Below are 22,008 nucleotides of genomic sequence, written 5' to 3'. Positions count from 1 at the left end.
GGAACACCACAGTATACCTCTGAGCTACAAGTCTTCTGTTGGGATAAGGCCAATCGTTCTCCTGGACCTGAACTCGGCTCACTGTCTTAACCAGCAGATGAAGAGATGGGGGCCACCATCATCAACCCAACTGAGAAAGCCCCCTCCTTTGAGTTGGCCTCTCCCTCAACGATCACCTGACGACGAGCATCTTCTCAGCCTGCAGTGAGTGAGTCAAAAGAGAAGGCATCTAATTGACAATTGGGAACCCTAAGATGGAAATTAAAAAGAAGAAGAAAAAAGAGCACTCTTGGAGACGTCTCTCCACAGTTGGTGGCGTCTGAGCCAGAGGCTCTGAGTTGGTGTCCCCAGTGCAAGATGGGTGGCCTTGCCGTTCTCCACACCCATGATCATTTCTAAGAGCTCATTTATACCTGCATATTAACACAATTTCCACACAAAGCTGTGCTTTGTCTCCTGGTTCTCTAAGCAGGGCCCCTACCCAGCCTTCTGGATTCTTCCCTTCTCCTCACACCCCCTTTTCCTGTTTCTGACATTTGCGGTGGATGTTGGCATGAGAAACATCACAAGGAGGGGAAAAAATATTTAGGCACGGGAGACCAAACAACACCAGGGCTCTCGTTCTTCGGTGGATGTGATAAAAAGTCCTTTCTCTGTCCTCAGCTGGGAGGTCGGCCGGCAAAGGAAATAACGGAGAAGCCCTGAGTTCCTGGCTGATTTGTGCTACTAAAAATGTCAGACAGAAGGGACACCGAGAAAGAACTTTCTGCTTTTTACTTCTCCTGTTCATCTCGAGGTGGCCCAGCTGTATGGGAAAATAGTGTAATTGGGAGAAGGAAGGACAAGAAGAAGGGCATTGAGAGGGAAAGAAAGGAAGGGGTGGGGGGGAAAAGAGAAAAGGGGAAGGGAAGGGAGGAGGGAAAAAGTGGAAGAAGAAGAAGAAAAAAAGGACGAAAGAAGGAAGGGATAGGAAAGGAAAGGAAAAGGGGAAGAGAGAGAGAGAGAGAGAAAAGGACAAGGGAGGGAGGGAGGAAGGAAAGGGAGGGAGGAAGGAAAGGAAGGGAGGGAGGGAGGAAAGGAAAGGGAGGAAGGAAAGGAAGGAAGGGAGGGAGGAAGGGAAGGGAAGAGAGGGAGGGAGGAAGGAAAGGAAGGAAGGGAGGGAGGAAAGGAAGGAAGGGAGGGAGGAAGGGAAGGGAAGAGAGGGAGGGAGGAAGGAAAGGAAGGGAGGGAGGGAGGAAAGGAAAGGGAGGGAGGAAAGGAAGGAAGGGAGGGAGGAAAGGAAGGGAGGGAGGAAGGGAAGGGAAGGGAAGGAAAGGAAGGGAGGAAGGGAGGAAAGGAAGGGAGGGAGGGAAGAAATGAAGGAAGGGAGGAAAGGATAAAAGTTGAATGAAAGGGATAGAGAGGAAAACAAGGAAGTAAAAAGAAACAGTAGAAGAAAAACGGGAAGAGAAAGAAAGGAAAAAGGAGGAGGAGAAGAAAAAGGCCACGGGGGGGGGGGGCTTCTACCTAGTTTCTTAGACTAAAAGAAAAAAGAACCCCCCCCCCAAAAAGCCAAAGGGGACCCCCCCCCAACCAACTGGCCGGGAAAAGCGCAACCGCGCCTCCTTCCCCTCTCCCGTTAGCCCAAGGCGCGCCCGCACCCCCCGCCTCAACCAGGGCTGGCTAGGGGAGGGGGGGGGACCTCAAAGCCCCCCCCCCGCCCCAGGTGACCCGCCCGCCCCGGGAAGGCGGCCAGACTGGACGGCTGCGCGGGAGAAGCGGCCCGGGCTGGCAGCGTCGGGGGAGGACGGAGAGGGGAGCCGGGCGGGGGCTCAGCCAGCCAGCCAGCCCGCCTGAGCGGATACGGGCTGAGCCTCCGCTGCCGCCGGCCGCTTCCCCAGCAGGCAGCGCCCCAGCCGGAGGGGCGAAGATGGGCCGTCCCGCCGGCTTCTCTCTGCTGACGGCCGCCGCCCTGTGGTGGTCCTGGGGGGCGCAAGGCCAGGTAACCCCGAGGGGGGGGGGAGGAGAGGTTTTTGCCAGGGGTCTCTCTCTCTCTCTCTCCCTCCTCTCATTCTTTTTCCTCTCTCTCTTTCCCTCTTTCCCATTCTCTCTCATTCATTCACGCACATACATTCTCTCTTTCCTGCTCTTTCTCTCCCCCTCTCATTCTCTTTCTCTCCTTCTTTTTCCTCTCTTTTTCTTTCCCTTTCTTTGTCTTCCTCTCTCATTCATTCACACACACGTTCTTTCTTTCTCCCTCTCATTCTCTCTCTCTCTCTCTGTGTGTGTGTCTCTCCCTTTCTCTCTCTCTCTCTTTTTCCCTCTTCTCCTTTCAGTCTCTCCCTTCTCTTCCTCTGCCCTCTTCTTCTCCTCTTCCTCTAAAGTTGCTTTTCCCCCCTTGGCAAAACCGTCCGACACCGGGAACCCCCTCCCGTCCCCCCCAAAAAAACTCTCCCCCCCCCCAAAAAAAAACCTTGCATGGAAAGAGCCTCTCCTCGCTGCGTAATTACGCTTCGCCTGGCGGAGAGTTTGGGCGAGCGGGCAGGGAGGGAGGGAGGGAAGGAAGGAAGGAAGGAAGGAAGGAGTGGGAAAGGGGGGTATCCAGACATGTCGGGGTGGCTTCTCTATCCTCCCCCCTCCTCATCTTCCTCCCTTTCCTGGGCTTTGGTGGAAAGTTGCGTGCGGGGGGGGGGAGAAAGGGAGAGAGGCAGAGCCGGAGGAGGGCGGGTGTGTGCGTTTGGATCTGCAAACAGGGTCCATGTGGGTTTCATTGAAAAGGAAAATTAAGAGGGGGGGGGGGAAAGGCTGGGTGGGAAGAGCCATCCGGGGTCGTTGACGACCCTCTGAGCTGGGAGGGAAGGACAGAGGCGGACAGGGCGCCCTTTGGTTTCAAATTCCTCCCCAAACGAAGCCAGGCAGAATTGAGGAGGGGGGGCGAGGACTACGGGGGCGACGGAGCGCGCTTTCCCGCTCGGACGGTGCTGGGAAGCCTTAGCTGTACTCCCACCCCACCCCTTGGCAATGAAATTGTGTGCCAGGGACTAGCCACCTTCTGGACGACTTCATGGGATGGAAAGAGAAGGAGGAAGCAGAGAAGGTTTGATGGATGGGATTAATTTAGCCCCCCCCCCGGAATGGCCACAGCTTCCTTTTCGTTTTGGTTCTTGAAAATCCAGTTCAGTGTTAGTTCTGAATTTAAATCTCCACTGAAGCATGAAAGTTAGAATTGATTTGGCCCCAGAATGTAACCTAACCGTTTTTAACTTGAGGTGATGATCTATTGATGGGAAAATTCCTAACTACCATCTTAACGGAATAGAATGACAGCGCCGGAAGGGACCTTGGAGGTCTTCTAGTCCAGCCCCTGGTCGAGTAGGAGACCTTAGATCATTTCAGACAAGTGGCTGTCCAGTCTCTTCTTGAAAGCGTCCAGTGATGGAGTCTATAGTGAGACCTGTGAACCCATATGCACCTGGAGGGAAAACTAGGGTCATATATAGCATGTTGAGCTCTTTGGAAATATAAAACAACAGCTGGTGGGTCTACACAATAGACAAAGTCATAGAAAAGGAAGACACATAAGTGCTCTGGGACTTTAGAATTCAGATGGACAATTCCTGCCACACAACACCCAAGACTTAACAGTTGTTGATAAGAAAGACAACAACAAAAAATGGATAGTGGATGTGGCAGTAGCTGGAGACAGCAGAATAGAAGAAAAAGAACTGGAGGTGAAAAAAAATCACAAAATACAAAGGTGTGCAATAGAATGAGAATTACTATGGCCAAAGAAAGCAAAGATAGTAACAGGCACCTTTGAATGTAATGCCAAAACATATGGAACACCACCACCATTGACAACATCAGACAACATTGACAACATCAACAATTGCAAAAGGCAGCTTGACTTGGAACAACTGACATCCTGCAACAAAACCTTTTAACACCCCTAAATGACAACGTCTGCCTATCTCAGGTCCTGGGGGGGGGGAAGTCAGTGGGTGAACCAAAACACCAAATCCAGTCTAAACATCTGGCTGATTGTGTGACCAGCCATAATAATAAAGCATGTGAACAAAGATGGATTTTTTTTTCCCCCTTCCATCCAGCTTTGCTCCTAAGCTCAGTAAAGTATGTTGTTAAAAAAAAACAAAACCCTCCACTCTGAAACTATGTCCCTCAATTAGCAAAGAATGCAGTTTGATTAATAAAGTCTATGACATTTCAGCTATTAAATCTGCGGAGGACCTGGCAGCCAGACTGGGATCACAGCTTGCTGAATTAACTCTCTTGCCAGATCAACCGAGCAAATAATAGAAGCCAAAATCTATGCAATAAATAATGCAGGCCAAATGGTAAAAACTGGGCCCCTTTGGCTTATAATAGATGTAGTCAACAAAGACCATCACAATGAGGAAAAACTGGGGGAAGAGAGAGGATGACCAACTATGACCACTTTATGGGGGGGGGAGGCCTTTGGATAGTGCCTTCAACATTGACATCCTGGATCTCCAGTTCCTCAAACACAGACTGAACATCTTTTCATCTCCATAAAGTGGAGAACTTCCAGATATGGAGACTTCCAACTCCCAGATTTTTCAGTAAGGACTCATGATATGGAGATGGAGACATGGAGCTGAAAGGATGATGCTTTTTTAGTTCCTCTTTTGGGAAATCCAGCATTGAGTTTGGGTACTTGCTGTAAGAGCAGGTTGGTCTCCCTGTAGAGCTGCAGCTGAAAACGAATGATAGAAAAGCTCGTTCATCAAAACAAAGTATAATAATAAATTATGGAGTTTGAAGGATTCTGCTGGTCCGTACCTTGCTTAAGAGGAAACAGGGAGGGGAAATAAAATTATTCAAGGCATTTGGGGAGGTCGAACCCCTGAGGAAGTAATCAAAAAGATCTTCTAAGGCCTGGCCTGTTTCATTTCCCACATGTGGACTGTTTTCTTCTCCATATGGCCTTCTGCAGCCTGCTCAACATGTGGGGACGTCCTGGGGTCTACATAAAACAAAGTCTACTTGGCCCTGTTGGAAAAGAAAGCCAAGTTTCTGTTTTCATCTCAGCATGGGGACAGAGGAGGGGAGAAGAGAAGGGAAGGAACTGAGCTTTGAAAAAAAAAAAAAAAAATTTTCCAAGATCTCCTCCTAAAATATTTCCCCAAGGATATGATTTGAGCATCGCTTGGGATTTTCTGAGCAGATTCCCCGACTGCTGTTGCCTGCAGGGCTGGGTTTCCTGAAGAGAAGGCCACTAAAATGATACATTTATAAATTAATTAGAAGAAAGCAATCGAGGAGAGAAGCAAGCTAGAACTAAGGAGAAATTTCCTGACAGTGAGAATAATTAAGCCAGCCTCCAGAAGTTGTGGGTGCTCCAACACTGGAGGTTTTCCAGAAGAGACTGGACAGCCACTTGTCTTAAATGGGAGAGGGTCTCCTGCTTGAGCGGGGGGTCGGACTAGATGACCTCCAAGGCCCCTTCCAGCTCTGTTAATCTGATATAGCAACCCACCTTTTCCCTTCTCTCTTATTTCGCTTGCTTTAGACGAGGCTCAAAATATCTACCTAAAGTTTCAACATCCGAATTGCCCTGAATATTGCACTCTGTACAATTTTTCCTCCCAAGTCACCCAGGAAGAGTGCAACTTCTGCAACTTAGGGTAGGCTGTCCTCGACTTACGACTGCAATGGAGCCCGACATTTCCAATGCTAAGCAAGACATTTGTTAAGCGAGCTTTTTGCCCCATTTTCACAACCTTGCTTGCCACAGCTGTCAGTTGTTAAGTGAGTGACACGAATCTGGCTTCTCCCCCCCCCTTGATTTGGCTTGTCAGGTGGTCACAAAAGGGGATCATGTGACCCCGGGGCACGGCAACCGTCGTAAATATGAACCCATTGACCAGGGTCCGAATTTCAATCACGTGACCGTGGGGATGCTGCAATTTAAGTGCGGAAAACTTAAGTGTGAGTCCCTTTTTTCAGCGTTGTGACTTCAGACGGTCACCAAACGAACGATTATAAGTCGAGGACTACCTGTAAGGAAGTAAGTTTAACCTAGTAAATCCATCTCACTTCTGCAAGATCGCTCTACATTACATTAAACCTTGTGCTATGCTGTAGATTGGCCCTTTTATATGACTTGTGGACTTCAAGTCCCAGAATTCCTCAGCCAGGCACGCTGGCTGAGGAATTCTGGGAGTTGAAGTCCGCAAGTCATCAAAGGGCCAAGTTTGAAGACTCCTGCTTGTGGACTTCAGCTCCCAGAATTCCTCAGCCAGGCATGCTGGCTGAGGAATTCTGGGAGTTTTAAGTCCGCAAGTCATAAAGGGGCCAAGTTTGAAGACTCCTGCTTGTGGACTTCAGCTCCCAGAATTCCTCAGCCAGGCACGCTGGCTGAGGAATTCTGGGAGTTGAAGTCCACAAGTCATAAAAGGGCCAAGTTTGAAGACCCCTGCTCTAGAAGGTAATGGAGAAATAAGCTGGAACTCGCCCTGTCCTGGGATCACGAGATCACCAGTTGTGACCATCCCAGCCACCTTTGTTCAACCAAAGTCAACAGAGGAAGTTGGACATCAGACACGATCCATTTAACAACCGCCTTGGTTAGCAAGAGAATTTCTAGTTCCAATTGAGGTCATAAATCGGGAACTACCTCTGTTTGGAATGCTGCACTCTTAAGAGAAAGACGTTGGAGGAGGGAACAACAAGCTGTTTTCTCTTCAAGAGGGTTTTAAAGAAAGCCACACCTTTTCTGAGTGTGAGTAAGCCAGCCTCCGTTGACTCACAAACAATTTTTCTCTTTCCATGCAATTACCGACAGACCTTTTTGGCATCCGAAGCTGTAATCAACAAGAGAAAAACATGTCAGCTAAGCTCCAGTAATTTGGCGCTATGGAAAAATAATTTCTGGCTAAGCCCAAAGATCAGAAGCAAATTCTAAAGTTTTTTTCCTAATAAAGAGACAGCTGCATTTACTGTATAAAATCCAGCTAGTTATACAGAGCAGTGGTAATAATGCAACAATAATCTACTATATTGGGTTAGAATTATTTTTCTTACAAAAGCCCAATAGATTTGATTAGACTTGCACGCTTTCTCATCTCTGATTAATTCTGTGTAAAAGATTCAGGACGATAGGATAGGATAGGATAGGATAGGATAGGATAGGATAGGAGCTGGAAGGGACCTTGGAGGTCTTCTAGTCCAGCCCCCTGCTCAAACAGGAGAATCTATACCATCTCAGACAGATGAATGTCTAGCTTCTTAAAAACCTCCAGTGATGGAGCACCCACAACTTCTGGAGGCAAGCTGTTCCACTGGTTAATTGTCCTCACTATTAGGAAGTTTCTCCTTAATTCCAGGTTGCTTCTCTCTTTGGTCAGTTTCCAACCATTATTTCTTGTCCTGCCCTCTGGTGCTTTGGAGAATAAATTGACCCCCTCTTCTTTGTGGCAGCCCCTCAGATATTGGAACACTACTATCATGTCGCCCCTGTTTCTTCTTTTTAGACTAGCCAAACCCAAGTCCTGCAGCCGTTCTTCGTATGTTTTACTCTCCACGCCTTTGATCATCTTAGTTGCTCTTCTCTGAAATTTTTCCAAGGTCTCAACATCTTTTTTGTGGTATGGTGACCAAAATTGGTTGCAGAGAAGAGGTGGTCCACCCAGGTGTTGCTGAACAGCAGCTAGCGTGGCTTCAAGCAAGGGATCTTGGGAATAGATCTTCAGCAACCTGGGATGAGATATAGAGTATGGGTACCAGATCTGGGGTTGTAAAAATCTTCATGACCAGGAGATGGCAGCACAGGCATGTTGGGGTGATAATTCTTTAGCTCCATCTTGTGGCCATTCTGGATTTTTCTGCACACTGTATAATAGAGATTATTCGTTCCTGTATCCCCTTGCATAAAATGATACCAAAATTGTTTGGTCCGCAATAAAAATTACTTTTTTAATTTAAATTTAATTTTTAATTTAAAAAAAAATAGTGATGACAGTTCCAGAAGAACATCAAGAGGCATCAGGTGTCACAGATAAAGTACAGGGGACAAAGCTTTATGGCATTTTGGGTCAGCCCTGAGATAACTGCCTTACTCTGGAATGGAGAAGTGGACTCTGTCTCATCTATTGACAATTAAATATCTTGGGTCAATCCTTGTTCTAGGCCAAAGAATATGATTTAGTGCAGAAACAAACCATGATGTGGAGAAGAAGGTAGGTGCATGTATGAAGCTGAGAGAAAACTTGAAAAAAAAATAACCTTTCTCCAAAAAAGTGTTGGATTTGCCTCCAGAAGTTGTGGGTGCTACATCAATGGAGGTTTTTAAGAGGAGATTGGACAACCGTTTGTCTAGATCAGTGGTTCTCAACCTGTGGGTCAGGACCCCATTTGGGGTCGAACGACCATTTCACGGGGTCGCCAAACAACGCAGTCCGCCATTTCCCCCCCCTTTTCCTTAGCTGTGCTACTCCCTTTTATTCTATTGGCTTTTGAAAGCCAATAGAATAGACTCTCTGGAATAGAGTCTAATTCTATTGGCTTTCAAAAGCCAATAGGAATTGTCCAGGCTGTCTCTGCCCTGCTGAGCCCGTCAAAAGTCCCATTCTGCAAACGGTGCTGCACCAGTTGAGTAGTCCTCGACTTATGACCGGTTGAGTAGTCCTCGACTTACGACCCGTTGGGGGTCGCGGCATTAAAAAGGTTGAGAACCACTGGTCTAGATAGAATATATAGGATCTCTTGCCTGAGCAGGGGGTTGGACTAGAAGACCTCCAAGGTCCCTTCCAATTCTGTTATTCTATTATTCTCCAGTGAGTTTAGTTTCAGACCAAGAGGGGAAAGAATCTGCAATATTTTCACATCTGGGCTTATACACAAACTCCGCGTGACTCCTCTGTTCTCTTGCCAAGATCCCTTTGTGTTTGAACAGACTAAAAATGACTTAATCCCTTTGTAGTTGTTTTTTTTTTTAAAAAAAAAAACCTCTTTCCTCCACAATTAATGCCAGAGAACGAATGGTGTTTAGAAGAAAGTCTGGTTAATGTATAACTTTGCTCTATCCAAGCTTGACTGTGAGTGGGATAGGAAAATACGTTAGGATTTATTATGGTCACCATGATGTAAAAAAGATGTTGAGACTCTAGAAAGAGTACAGAGAAGCGCAACAAAGATGATTAGGCTAAAACATATAAGGAACGATGGCTGGAATTGGGCATGTCTAGTCTAATGAAGAGAAGGACGAGGGGTGACATGATAGCAGTCTTCCAGTTTAGTCTCTTCTTAAAAACTTCCAATGATGAAGCACCCACAATTTCTGAAGGCAAAGCTGTTCCACTGGTTAATTGTCCTCACATTTAGGAAGTTTCTCCTTAATTCCAGGTTGCTTCTCTCCTTGATTAGTTTCCACCCGTTGTTTCTTGTCCTGCCCTCTGGTGCTTGTGAAAATAAATCAACCCACCTCTTCTTTGTGGCAGCCCCTCAAATACTGGAACACTGCTATCCTGTCCCCCCTAGCCGAACCCAATTCCTGCAGCCATTCTTAGTCTCCAGGCCTTTACTCATCTTAGTTGCTCTTCTCTGCACTTTTCCCAAAGTGTCTCTCTCTTCTTAAAAACCTCCAGGGATGAAGCACCCACAACTTCTGGAAGCAAGTTGTTCCACTGCCTTCCTCAACACAACTCATTGTGTTCGGATTGCAGATCTTGAGACGCTGTACCAGCGTGAGTTTTGTTCTCCTCCCAACGTATTTTCTGGACAGGAAAAAAACGTTGTTTTGTATCCCTGAACCACAAATAATTCAGAACGGATTGGTCCAAAAGGAGGAGAACATGCTCAGTTGACAGAAAGGGTGTTTTTGTTCAAGGAAATGAGCATGAATTTTTCTCATTTTTGTTCTTTCAGGTCTATTATTCTTGTGGGGCTCAATTCAGTTCATGGGAAAGAGGGCTGATTTTGTCTCCTGGTTTCCCCAATAATTATTCATCGGGCATGCACTGCGTCTGGCGGTTTCTTATCCCTGCCAAGACCTACTTATTGTTGGAGATTTTTGACTTTGACGTGTTTGAAAGCACAAGGGAAGACCCAAAAGCCTGGGATGGGTATTTCTCTTTTACAAAAAATACAAATTCTTCACCCAAAGAAGAAATCACAGAGTCTTCAAGCACCGTCTTTCCAGCCAAGACTTCCGTTCCTCCTGATCTTGACTCAGCAGATCTTAATGATGGCCTTCCAGGAGCTACTTCTCAAAATCTTGAGTGGAAAGAATTCCATCCAAGTGGAGAACCCAAAGATGTCACTCAACCAAGTCAATTTCCAATCCAGGAAGAAACCAACAAAACCTTGACGAGACAAACGTCTGTTGGAAAACAGGAGAAGAAGGACTCGGTGGACAAAATATTCTTTGCCCACTACCCAAATAAGGAGAATGCCAAAGGTCCTCAGAAACATTTAGGAAAGGTGATATTTGGAGAAGATGCTGTCATTTCAACCATGATCTTGCCAGGGAACATCTCTTCCACTCCACCGTTCTCAGCAGATGTTTGCCCAGATGATGTTTTATATGTCTCGGACCTCGTTGCTTTTTCTTCTCGTTTCTGTGGGACAAAATCGCCCTTAAACCAAAATATGACCTTTGGATCTTCTCTTAAGATGGTGGAAGTTATTGTGGAGCTGATCACCACAACCGACCGTGGGCGGGGCTTCGCCATGCTCTTTGAATACAAGAATGGGACGGAAGTGATGCCTACGAACGACATCCAGGATGGAGAAGAGAACACCATGATGCTGGTGATCATAACTGGGATCCTGTTTTTTGCCATGGTCCTTTTATCCTCGCTCTGCATTGCATGTAGGTAAGTGAGAGATGGTGGTGGATTCTTCAGGGTTTTGTGTTTTAAGTCTTAATCCTCAATCCCATATTTCTGAAGTCACTTTAAGCTGCAACACGGATGGACTCAGTGGAGCGATGTTGCTCTGATACAAGAAAAAGCGACTTAGAAGGATATATTCTAAGGATATATAATAATTCTAATAAATATATGTACAGTATACCATTTCAGACAAGTGACTGTCCAGTCTCTTCTTAAAAACTTACAATGATGGAGCGTCCATGATTTCTGAAGGAAACCGGTTCTACTGGTTAATTGTCCTCACTGTCAGGAAGTTTCTCCTTAATTCCAGGTTGCTTCTCTCTTTGGTCAGTTTCCAACCATTGTTTCTCATCCTTCCATCTGGTGCTCTGGTGAACAACCTGACCCCCTCTTCCTTGTGGCAACCTCTCAGATACTGGGACACTGCTATCCTGTCTCCCCTATTTCTTCTTTTCTTTAGATTAGCAAAACCCAAGTCACGCAGCCGTTCTTCGTATGATCGGAGATTACTTCAACTCGGCAACAGGGAAAGACTCTTAAGGCAGTAGGGACTGCCCATTTCTGAATGACAGGTTACACAGAGTACTGTAGGACACATCACGCTGAGCCTAATAAGAATCTGGAACCCTGATAAGGGGATAATACAAGGAAAAGTGAGGAAAGTTGGAATCTCCTGTCCCAAATCATTCCACCTTGGAGTATTGTATTCCAAGTAAATTAGAAGGCATTACTGAAGCCTTGTGGTCCAGGCTCCCCATTTTCCAATCCAGTTAATGGATTGACTCATGATTGATTCTTGGGGACCCCAAACTTCAACCTCTTTCCTTGGTGCAATGCAGATCTGAAAGTTGCAAGCTTGTTGAGGACAACCCGTGTACAAAAAAGACGTGCTTGTTTTGTGAAGTATGAGACATGTTCTTCTTTCCTGTTGCTCTGCTGTGCTTTTCCGAAGCCTCATCAAATAGCAACCATATTAGTTTTTACTTCTCTCAGTTCTTCTCTTCATCTCCTTCTCCTTGTCTTCATTGGTGAGGCTAAAAGTAGCAGCCTAGTCACAGTCAGCGACTCGGCCCAGACATATTTCTCCAATTCTGGCCGTGTAGGTCACCTAACACTGTTCTAATAGTGTGTGTTTGTGCGTGTAAATGAATGGCGGGGAGGGACAGAAAGAGGAGGAAAAAGACAGTTCATGGGTGAAATGTCCAGAGATTCATTCTCCTCCACCTCTCTCTGGGGATTCTCCAAGGTTTTGCCACACTGCTCCCTTTGTGTACTGGTTGAAGAAGGAATGAAAGCTCCACTTGTTGGTTGGCTAACGTTTCTAATTGCTTTTGGCCAGGGAGCTGGCCCCAAATCCGTCTGGCCACCTTCGTGAATATGAACCATGCCGGGTAGAATCCAAGATGGGGTTGTTCCGATTCATTGGGGAAGACAAGGGGGTTGCCACCAAATTCCTCGCCCCTTGTGGAAACTGTGGAACATCCCAAACTGCCAAATCACAGTGTAGCCTCTCGACTTACAACTGAGCCCAGAATTTATGTTGCAAAATGAGAACATGGGTGACGTGAGTTTTGCCCCGTTTTTACGGCCTTTTCTTGCTACGCTGGCTGAGTGAATTCTTGGCGTGGTTGAAATAAGGGACACGTCGCAAAAGGGGATCACGTGACCCTCCCCAGACAGTCATAAATATGAACCAACGGTCAAGCATCCGAATTTAAACCACGTGACCAAGAAGTGTCGTACGTGTGAAAAACGGTCATAAGTCCCTTTTTTTCCAGGGCCGTTGTGACTTCAAATGGTCACTAAATGAACTGTTGTAAGTCGAGGATTACCTGTACAGCTCCCAACAGCAACCTCTCAGCAGCCATTTTGGAGCTCCTTCCTCAATTTCTCAGAGTTAATATATGAGCTTCTTCCTTAGGTTTCATTTATTAAGGAGAAACAGGGGGCCTGCATCTGCGTGTAACAGCAAGATTTCTGGACCTCTGGCCAAATTGGAGTGTGCAGTCTGTGACCCAATTTTATAACACAGTTGGGAGGGACCTTGGAGGTCGTCTAGTCCAACCCCCTGCTCAGGCAGGAGACCCTATACCATTCCAGACAAATCGTTGTCCAATCTCTTCTTAAAAACTTCCAGGGTTGGAGCATTCACCGCTTCTGGGGGCAGATTGTTCCACTGGTTAATTGTTCTAACTGTCAGGAACTTTCTCCTTAGTTCTAGGTTGCTTCTCTCCTTGATTAGTTTCCATCTGTTGCTTCTTGTCCTGCCTTCAGGTGCTTTGAAGAATAGCTTGACTCCCTCTTCTTTGGGGCAGTCCCTGAGATATTGGAACACTGCTATCGTGTCCCCCCTTGTCCTTCTCATTATACTAGACATTCCCAATTCTTTATATGTTTTAGCCTCCAATCCTCTGATCATCTTTGTTGCTCTTCTTTACTCCTTCTAGAGTCTCAAGATCTTTTTTACATCGTGGTGACCAAAACTGAATGGAGTATTCCAAGTGTGGCCTTACCAAGGCCTTGTAAAGTGGTATTATTAACACTTCACATAATCTTGATTCTATCCCTCTGTTAATGCAGCCTAGAATTGCGTTGGCTTTTTTGGCTGCTGTCACACACTGCTGGCTCCTATTTTAAGTGATTGTCCACTAGAACTCCGAGTCCAACTCAAATCAAGGAGATGCGTAGCCTTGTAAATGAAGGACTCTTAATAATTACAGGATGGAAGCGTTTTCTGTTCCTTCTTTATTTTCTAGGTGGAGGTTGTGTCTCAAAAGAAGCTCTCTCGAAGTCCACAGTGATCAAGAAGTAAGTATAATTATCTCAAGGCCATTTGGGGACTTTGGTTTACCACTTTTGAGGCTGGTTGCTGATGGATATTTGGAATTGTAGACTCAGATCCAGAACTCCGGTGTCGACGTCAGTGAACTCCAGCTGGTGATCCCATGTCAAGAAAATGAAAACAACAACCATTCTCTCGGGGAAAATGGCGTCGGTAAGCAGAAAAAGGTTAGGTAGAGCATGCTGTCCAATCTTTGTAACTAGAGAGTTCTCGTTCAGGGTCCAATACACCATTTCATCCTTGTTGTGATCTCATGTAACCGAAGAGCATTGCAAATTCCTTGGGTGTGGATTAAGGAATGACCTGCTAATATAGCAGAGACCTCCTTTAATAGCATTTATTTATTTTTTGAATCGCTGACAGGGAATTGTGAGAAGCCAAGTCTGATGTATCAAGAGCAGTGGCTCCCAAACTTTTCTACACCCCCGCACTCCTAAAATGCTTCTGATATATTCTCACACCCCTTACAAAATTTCGAAATAACGGCAACGAATTATGCAAATACACTATAATTTTGAAAACCCAAGTTTTTGCACCCTCTGGAATATCTTCTCGCACCCCCAGTTGGGAACCCCGGCTCTAGAGGTTACATTGATTAGGGAAAGATGATAGAAGACATGAAGAGATCTCAGAATCAGAATAGTGATGGAAGGGACCCTGGAGGTCTTCTAGTCCAACCCCCTGCTCAGGCAGGAGACCCTATACCATTTTAGACAAATGATTGTCCAATCTCTTCTTAAAAACCTCCAGTGATGAAGCATCCACAACTTCTGGTGGCAAGCTGTTCCACCGGTTAATTGTCCTCACTTTGGAAGTCTTCCAAGGAGAAGATCCATGAGTATAGAGCAACGTTTGGCAACTTTAAGATGAGTAGACTTCAACTCCCAGAAATCCCCAGCCAACAAAGAGTGGTGGAGGAGGAGAAGAATGAATCTCTGAGCAAAGCTGGTTGGGGGATTCTGGGAGTTGAAGTCCACTCATCTTAAAGTTGCCAACGTTGAGAAACATTGCTATAGTATAGAGTGTCTGAGAAGAATGCAGAATGGGTTACCAATGATTCTGAAAAATATGCTGGCTGTTTCTCTGGGGCAAATAAATACAATTGTGTATTTACTACAGTCACCTCCTGCCCTGGCAATCTGGAACCCATCATTGATCTCGAGGCCTCTCCAACATCAGCTGTGATGGGAAGTGATGAGGTGTTTATTATTTCTGCCAATCCAGAACCTGGTTCCTTGAGTTTTACCTCTTGTAAAATACAGGTAAGGAACAGGTGAGAGAGAGAGAAAAAGAGAGAGAGAGAGAGAGAAAGCGAGAAAGAGAAATATAAAGAGAGAAAGGAGAAAGAAAAAGAGGGGGGAGAGAAGAAAAAGAGAGAGAAATAGAAGAGAGAGAGAGAAGAGAGAGAGAGGGAAAGAGAGAGAGGGAAAGGTAAAGAAAGAAAGAGAAATAGAAGGTGAGAGAGAGAGGAGAAAGAGGAAGAGAGAGAGAGGAAGAGAGGGAGAGAGAGAGAGGAAGAGAGAGAGAGAGAGAAAGAGAGAGAGAGGAAAAAAAAAGAGATTCCTTGTTCAGATTTTGCTGCTTTTTAATCTTATTTTTGCCAGCCAATATTTTGGGCTTGCTTGCATTCCATCAATAAACACCAAGCTATATTTTTCTGCATGGATTCTGTGTCTGACCTGAACATAGGGACTGTCTGGGGACCTGCTGGCTGCAGTGACCCTCCTCTTCCCACAAAGCCACGCCGTGGCTCAAGAAAGGATGTTCAACTCAGCCACGCCCCGTTTGAAAATCCCACGCCATCTTCCCACGGCGTTTTCTCTCTCCTAGCCCAAGAAGTTGACCAGAAGCATCACCAGCCCCACTTCCGTCTCGGAATGGCTGATCCCCACGCCGACGGAGCCTGGCGGTCAAGCCTCCAACTCCCGGGGCGAAAACCCCAAGGAGGCTTATGGGAAGCAGCAGACCTGGCGCGCACGTACCTTCCACGACCTCTTGGCTCCATTCCCACAGCTGCAGGAGCAATGGTGCAACTGGACCACCAAAAGCCCTTTCCCCAAACTGAGCAAAAGCGGAGTGAGTATTTGCCCCTGGGGAGAAAAGGAAGCAGATGTGAAGCCAGGGTTTTGAAACCAGATCCAACTGTTCCATTTCTGGTTAAGGTAGGGGTCCCCAACCGCTGGTCTGTGGACCGGTACCGGCCACGGCATGCCAGCAACCGGTCCGCCCAAACAAGCAAAACCCCATCCGCGGGATGCAGGCAGCACACAAAACCACACACTCTCTGCTCCGTGGAAAAGCCTCTCTCCACCGAACCAGTCCCTGGTGCTCAAAAGGTTGGGGACCTCTGGGTTAAGGTACAGGTAGTCCTCGGTTTACGGCCGTTTGTTCGAAGTTATGACGGCGCTGGGAAAAAAGGAACTTAGCAACCAGTTCTCACTTTTGAGACCGTCACAGCATCCTCACGGTCACGTGATCAAGCTTGGTGACTGGCAGGTGCTGATGGTGGTTGCCCCATCCAGGGATCACGTGACCTCTATTGGGGGCCTTCCAGCTAGCTATGTCGAGGGGGACGCTGGCTTTGCCTCACAACCAAGGTGATTCACTTAACGACTGTAGCAAAATGGGCGTGAAATCAGGCAGGACTCAGGGATGGACGTTCTGAGCCATACATCAAGTACTCCTTGTATATAGGAGTGTAATAAAATCTATATGCTGAACCAGCATATAGATATATATTCTATCAGTGCTCTCTCTCTCTCTCTCCATATATATATATATAAAATATCTATCTAATCTATCTATCTATCTATCTATCTATCTATCTATCTATCTATCTATCTATCTATATCATCCATTAGCTATCATATATATTTGTCTCTCCTATCATCTATTTATCTATCATCTAACTATATCTATCATCTATCTATCATCTATCTATCTATCATCTATCCATCATCTATCCATCCATCTTTCCACTTATCCATCTTCTTTCTTCCTCTATCTATCTATCTATCTATCTATCTATCTATCTATCTATCTATCTATCTATCTACCTACCTATCTACCTACCTACCTACCTACCTACCTACCTACCTACCTAAATCATCCATTAGCTATCATATATGTTTCTCCTATCATCTCTCTCTCTCTCTCTCTCTCTCTCTCTCTCTCTCTCTATCCTTGTAACATTGTCTCTATTCCATCTATATTTCTTCCTCTCTCTCATCTGTAACCATCTAACCCATATGCAAGATCCTTAAGGAATGCTGCTTCTTCTCTATTTTCTGTCAAAGTGTCCAAGTTGTTGACACGGATCTTCTCTTCCCTTGCAGGGTTTTTCGACCTCAACCCCAACCCAGCCCATCAGAATTCCAAAAGTTACCTCCGCTGGAGAAATTGAAGGAACGTCTGAAGGGTCTCCCTTGGAAGGCTTGGCCAGCACCGCCTCTTCCCCGTGGACACATTCAGCCCAGAAACCGCAGAAGCTGACCGGTTGTTCTAACTCGAGAAGATCCCAATTTGCAAAGCCCTCTTTTGACTTCTTGACCGGTTCTCCTGGCCGAAGCCACCTAAGGCTTCATGAGCACTCTGAACTTGAGGGCAGTCTGTCCCCGGTCAACAGTCCCCATCTGGGAGAGAAAGATGCTCCAGATGGTGCCCTCAGATCGAAAAGCGACGTCATCAGCGGTTCCAAGCCCAAGGAAGCTTCTGTAGATATGGACGGGCCCAAACCAATGTTTGTTATTTCTGAAGAATGGGATGATCAGCAGCCTTTGGTTCTGGCAGAACATACAAATCAATGTGTCGATGTTTTGTCTGAGACAAATGCCGTTCTCTGTGAAAGAGGAATGGCCATGAGGAAGGAGCAGATGGTGGAACTGTCGCTTGAAGAAGGCCCGGAGGAGGCCACCGGAAGCAGCTTGGGCATGGGTCTGTGGGGGGAGCCCTCCAGTCCCTACCAAGATGTCTTTAAGGGTGACAGGAATGAAACCTATGCTCCTGCCCCAAAACCAGAGTCACCGGCCCGTTTGAATTCAGGAACTTGTCCGAATGTGTTGTTTTGATGGGAAGGTCCTTGTCTGGAAGGTGAAGAAGACTGAAAGTTCCTTTGAGATGGAAAAGAGCTGCTCTCCATACAGACATTCAGAGACAGCCTTGATCTGCTTAAGGGCACAATCCTGCACTCAACAATGCTTGCCCAAATCGTTGTCTAAGTTGGATGCAACGATTGTGGGCGATGCTGCGGAGCACAATTTTGGTCTTGGTGCCTGGAGACCCACCTGATGTTTTCCTTCTCAAATAAGCTTGCTTTTTTAAACAACAACAACAAAACATTGTGTTCGAATCAGGAGGTGTGATGTATCTAAAGTCTTTTGTGAATCCTCTCTTTCCATTTACAGTGACTATAGTAAGAAGGTTCAGCTGATAGCCATCCAAAGTCAGGTCAATGAAACACCGTCACCACACCAAGAGGGTTTGCATTCGCACAATACATCATGCCCAGGTTGTGTGAACTTGGATTCAGTTTGGGGCGTATTGGCGTGTTGCACGCACTCAAGCCATTTGCCAGAGTGGCGAGATGGCCAAAATATATCGTGCCAAGTAGGACACTTACGTGAATTCTGAAACCAGGCCAAGCCTTTTGAGTAGGCTTCCTTCTTCAGATTTTAAGAACCACAATATGCTTTGGAGCAGATGATGGTTCTCCCACCAGATCTGCCTGCAGCTCTTTAAAGCAAGCTGCCTCTTTTCTGGGATTACACAATTACACAACCCAGGGAAGAGATGCAATTGGGTTTGCAGCCCTAAACGCACCATATTTTGTATCGGCCCTGCTCCACATTATTAAGCCAACAGCTTGGCCTTTGGCTGAAATTCCTCACTTAGGAGATGTTCAAGAACGGATCAGTCCATGTGACCCTTAGTAAATTGCACTTGGAATTACAGTATTATTAGATGACGGGATGCACGCTCCAGATTTGCGTTGGTTGAGGGCTTTGAATTGAACGGGTGATGGATAAGATGTTACGCAAACTTCGTTACGATTTTTACAGCAAGATGCATGATTTGTTTGCAAGGCCCATGACTGTTATCAACTCCAGCTAGTCCTTGACTTACCATAGTTCATTTAGCGACCGTTCAAAGTTGCAACGGCACTGAAAAAAGAGAAATCATGACCGCTTTTCACACATACAGATGTTGCAGTATTCCCGATTAAAGTTCAGATCCTTGGCAACTGACTCGTATTTATGACGGTGGCTCACGTGATTCCCCCTTTTGCGACCATCTGATAAACAAAGCCAATGGAAAAACCAGGTTCACTGAATTACTGCCAATTGAACAACTGCAGTGATTTGCTTAACGTGGCCAGAAAAGTCGTAAAATGGAGCAAAACTCACTTAGCGAATTTCTCACTTAGGAACCTCAATTTTGGGCTTCATTGCTAAGTCAAGGACTATCTATAACGCTGCTCTCGGCGCCACTAAAACAGGCCACTGCTGGGTCTTAATTAGGGAAGACAATGTTCTCTCCAGGAACTATGCACAACTTCATACCTGAATTGAAACCAAGTTTTGTTTGTTTTTTAACCCGGTTTGCAGCTAATGGCCCGGTTGGTATTTTAATGGCCTTGTGGTGGAATGTGATTTTAGATCGTCAGATTCTTCTGAGGCTGGAATAGAAGGGAATGTTTCCCAAGTCCTGCATTTGTTTCAGGCAGCTGGTGGAGGAAGACCCTAAAATATCGCCTGGAAAGCAGATGCCAAGGAAAGGAATGGAAAAAATCCAGCTCTATCAAATGAGAGCATTTTTGTATTCATCGCTCGGGCGACGTCTGGGAGCTTTAAGACTGGCTCCTAAAATGCTTAACTCAGATTAATTTCTGGTTTTTCACCTGCTGTTGTAAAGCCTCCGTCTGCTCTAGCTTAGCGTACCGGGTGCAGTTGTGGAAGGGGCTTAAGATTTGGGTGTCTGGTGTGTGCTGCGTGCACATTTGCACTTTGAAATGAAGTATTTTCCCACCTGACAGGTAGGAGCACTAGATTGGACCGCGGTAGTGGAGGGACAAGCAAAACAATCAAATGGAAGGATTCTTTTCCCCTTACCCTGCTGCTTCCTGTTGTTTTTGCAATAAATAAATAAATATATTAATCAATTTACAAGAAGCTTGTTGGTTTTTTCTCGTCTCTCCAAAAAGCTGGGTTGTTTTTTTTTTTTTTGTTTTAAATCAAGGCATGTATCTTATGTTTTTTTTCCTCTATTTCATTTTCATACCTTATAGCTGCATGACTAGCGCAGGAGAGATGTCTGCAGGACACGTGCAAACTTAATAAATAATACAAAATAACTAACACACTTGCCCGGCTTTTATACGTTACTGGTTTGGGTAGAAAGCAAGCTGGTATGGAGCCCATATGTGTAAAACTGCCACCGTTGATAGGGGGGGTCGTTCTAAATTTGCGCATCTTAATTCTGAGCCACACAACATTGCAAGAATTGCATCGCTTGTCTGCAACCTCTCCCATTAAGTTATCGTGACCATTAACTGGGATTAGAATTTCAGTTGCTAAGTAAGGCAGTGGGTAAGAGAATTTATGACCTCCCCCCTTTTTTTTGGCTACTGTTGTTAAGGAAACAACTGCGGTTAAATGAATTGGGCAGTTGTTAAATCTGACTTCGACTCTGCTTATGGGAAGTTGGCTAGGAAAGTCGCAAATGGGGATCACGACGTGACCCTGGGATGCTGCAATACATGCCAGTTGCCAAACACCCAAATATTGGGGATGTTGTGAAGGACTAGGAGTGACACGATAGCAGTATTCCAGTATTGGAGGGGCTGATGCAACTAAGAGGGAGTCAAGCTATTCTCCAAAGCAGGGGTTCTCAACCGGGGATGCAAGACGATATTCCAGGGGGTGCAAAACCTGAGTTTTCAAAATTATAGTGTATATGCATAATTGGTTGCTGTTATTTTGAACTTTTGCAAGGGGTGCGAGAATATATCAGAAGCATTTTAGGGGCGCGGGGTATAGAAAAAGGCAGGAGCCAGAGCATCAGAAGGCAGGACAAGAAGTAACGGATGGAAATTAACCAAGGAGAGAAGCAACCTAGAACTTTCCTGACAGTTAGAACAATTAGCCAGTGGAACCACCTGCCTCCAGAAGTTGTGGATGCTCCAACACAGGAGGCTTTTAAGAACAGACTGGACAGCCATTTGTCCGAAATGGTATAGGGTTTCCTGCCTGAGCAGGGGTTGGACTAGATGACCTCCAAGGTCCCTTCCAGTTCTATTCTGATTGATGTTCATTAAGGGAGGACTACTCATAAGCCACATTTTTCAGTGCTGTTGTAACTTTAAATATGGATGAATGGAATGCAGTGCAAAAGATGATGATGATGATAATAATAATAGAAAGACTGAAAAAGGCAAGCAAGGGTAGTACCAATAGTAATAGGCACCTTGGGTGCAATCCCAAAACAACTGGAGCACCACTTGGACACCATCATCGGCATTGACAAATTCGCCCTTAGTCAATTGCAAAAGGCGGCCTGACTAGGAACTGCTTCCATCCTGCAATACCATCACAGTCTGAACATCTGACTGACTGTGCGATGATCAATAATAATGATATTGGAAGCGATGAGATGCTGGTTTCATCCTTGATAAGGATGACAGATTTTCCTAAACATCTAGAAGCGCCTACCTCTGATTTACTCTTTTGTAAAAGGGAGGCAATAGTGACAGAAATAAATTTTAGCGTCAACAGACAGATCCGTCGTGGTGGGTGGGACCGCCAAGAATTCCCTCTTATTACAGATAGTCCTCAACTTACAACAGTTCGTTCAGTGACTGCTCAAAGTTGCAAACAGCACTGGAAAAAAAGGGACTTAAGGCAGCTGTTCACGCTTAATGTCCGTTGCAGCATCCCTAGTCACGTGATCAAAATTTGGATGTTTGGGAACTGATTCATATTTATGACCGTTGCAGTGGGGTGTGTGTGTGTCACGTGATCTCCTTTTGCAACTTTCTGACAAGCCAAGTCAACGGAAAAGCCAGATTCACTTAACGCTTTTGGCAAGAGAAGTCACAAAACAGGGCAAAACGACTCCACAGTTTTGCCCCGACTATTTTGCTTAGCAACAGAATTGTTGGGCTCAAATGGGGTTATAAGTCAAGGACTACCTGTACTCATAAGGCGGTCTTCTTATCCGCAGAGCAAGGATGCTCCTTCCCCCTGGCTAAGTCTATAAAGTCGATATTATTTGGGATACCCCTTTGTTTTTTCCATCAATCACGCAGTAACACGGTTG

The 22,008-nt window shown here is 45.8% G+C and overlaps 1 protein-coding gene across 2 annotated transcripts; it reads left to right on the top strand.

The window, feature by feature from the left end:
- Positions 1–1,769: 1,769 nt before the first annotated feature.
- LOC120303163 lies at positions 1,770–19,852 on the top strand. 2 transcript variants are annotated; one of them, XM_039332409.1, is made up of 7 exons: positions 1,770–1,981; positions 9,886–10,835; positions 13,610–13,661; positions 13,746–13,848; positions 14,815–14,957; positions 15,526–15,771; positions 17,031–19,852. In XM_039332409.1, the coding sequence occupies exons 1-7, from the start codon at positions 1,910–1,912 to the stop codon at positions 17,760–17,762; spliced, it is 2,298 nt and encodes a 765-aa protein (XP_039188343.1). In that variant the 5' UTR covers positions 1,770–1,909; the 3' UTR covers positions 17,763–19,852. The 2 variants fall into 2 exon arrangements, with proteins under 2 accessions (XP_039188343.1, XP_039188345.1); XM_039332411.1 differs by lacking the exon at positions 15,526–15,771.
- The last annotated feature ends 2,156 nt before the right edge of the window (positions 19,853–22,008 follow it).

Source organism: Crotalus tigris, unplaced genomic scaffold, assembly GCF_016545835.1.
Source record: "Crotalus tigris isolate CLP2741 ecotype Arizona unplaced genomic scaffold, ASM1654583v1 scf7180000024461.2689607, whole genome shotgun sequence".
NCBI classification, from domain to species: Eukaryota; Metazoa; Chordata; class Lepidosauria; order Squamata; family Viperidae; genus Crotalus; species Crotalus tigris.
Note: the sequence above shows the minus strand (reverse complement) of the source record. Positions and strands in the feature narration are given on the sequence as shown.

Excerpts from the sequence above, each read along its gene's own strand:
- LOC120303163 (XM_039332409.1), top strand. The coding sequence starts at position 1,910 with ATGGGCCGTCCCGCCGGCTTCTCTCTGCTGACGGCCGCCGCCCTGTGG. Across the intron at positions 13,849-14,814 it reads TCTCGGGGAAAATGGCGTCG|TCACCTCCTGCCCTGGCAAT; the intron begins GTAAGCAGAAAA and ends TATTTACTACAG. Across the intron at positions 14,958-15,525 it reads TTACCTCTTGTAAAATACAG|CCCAAGAAGTTGACCAGAAG; the intron begins GTAAGGAACAGG and ends TCTCTCTCCTAG.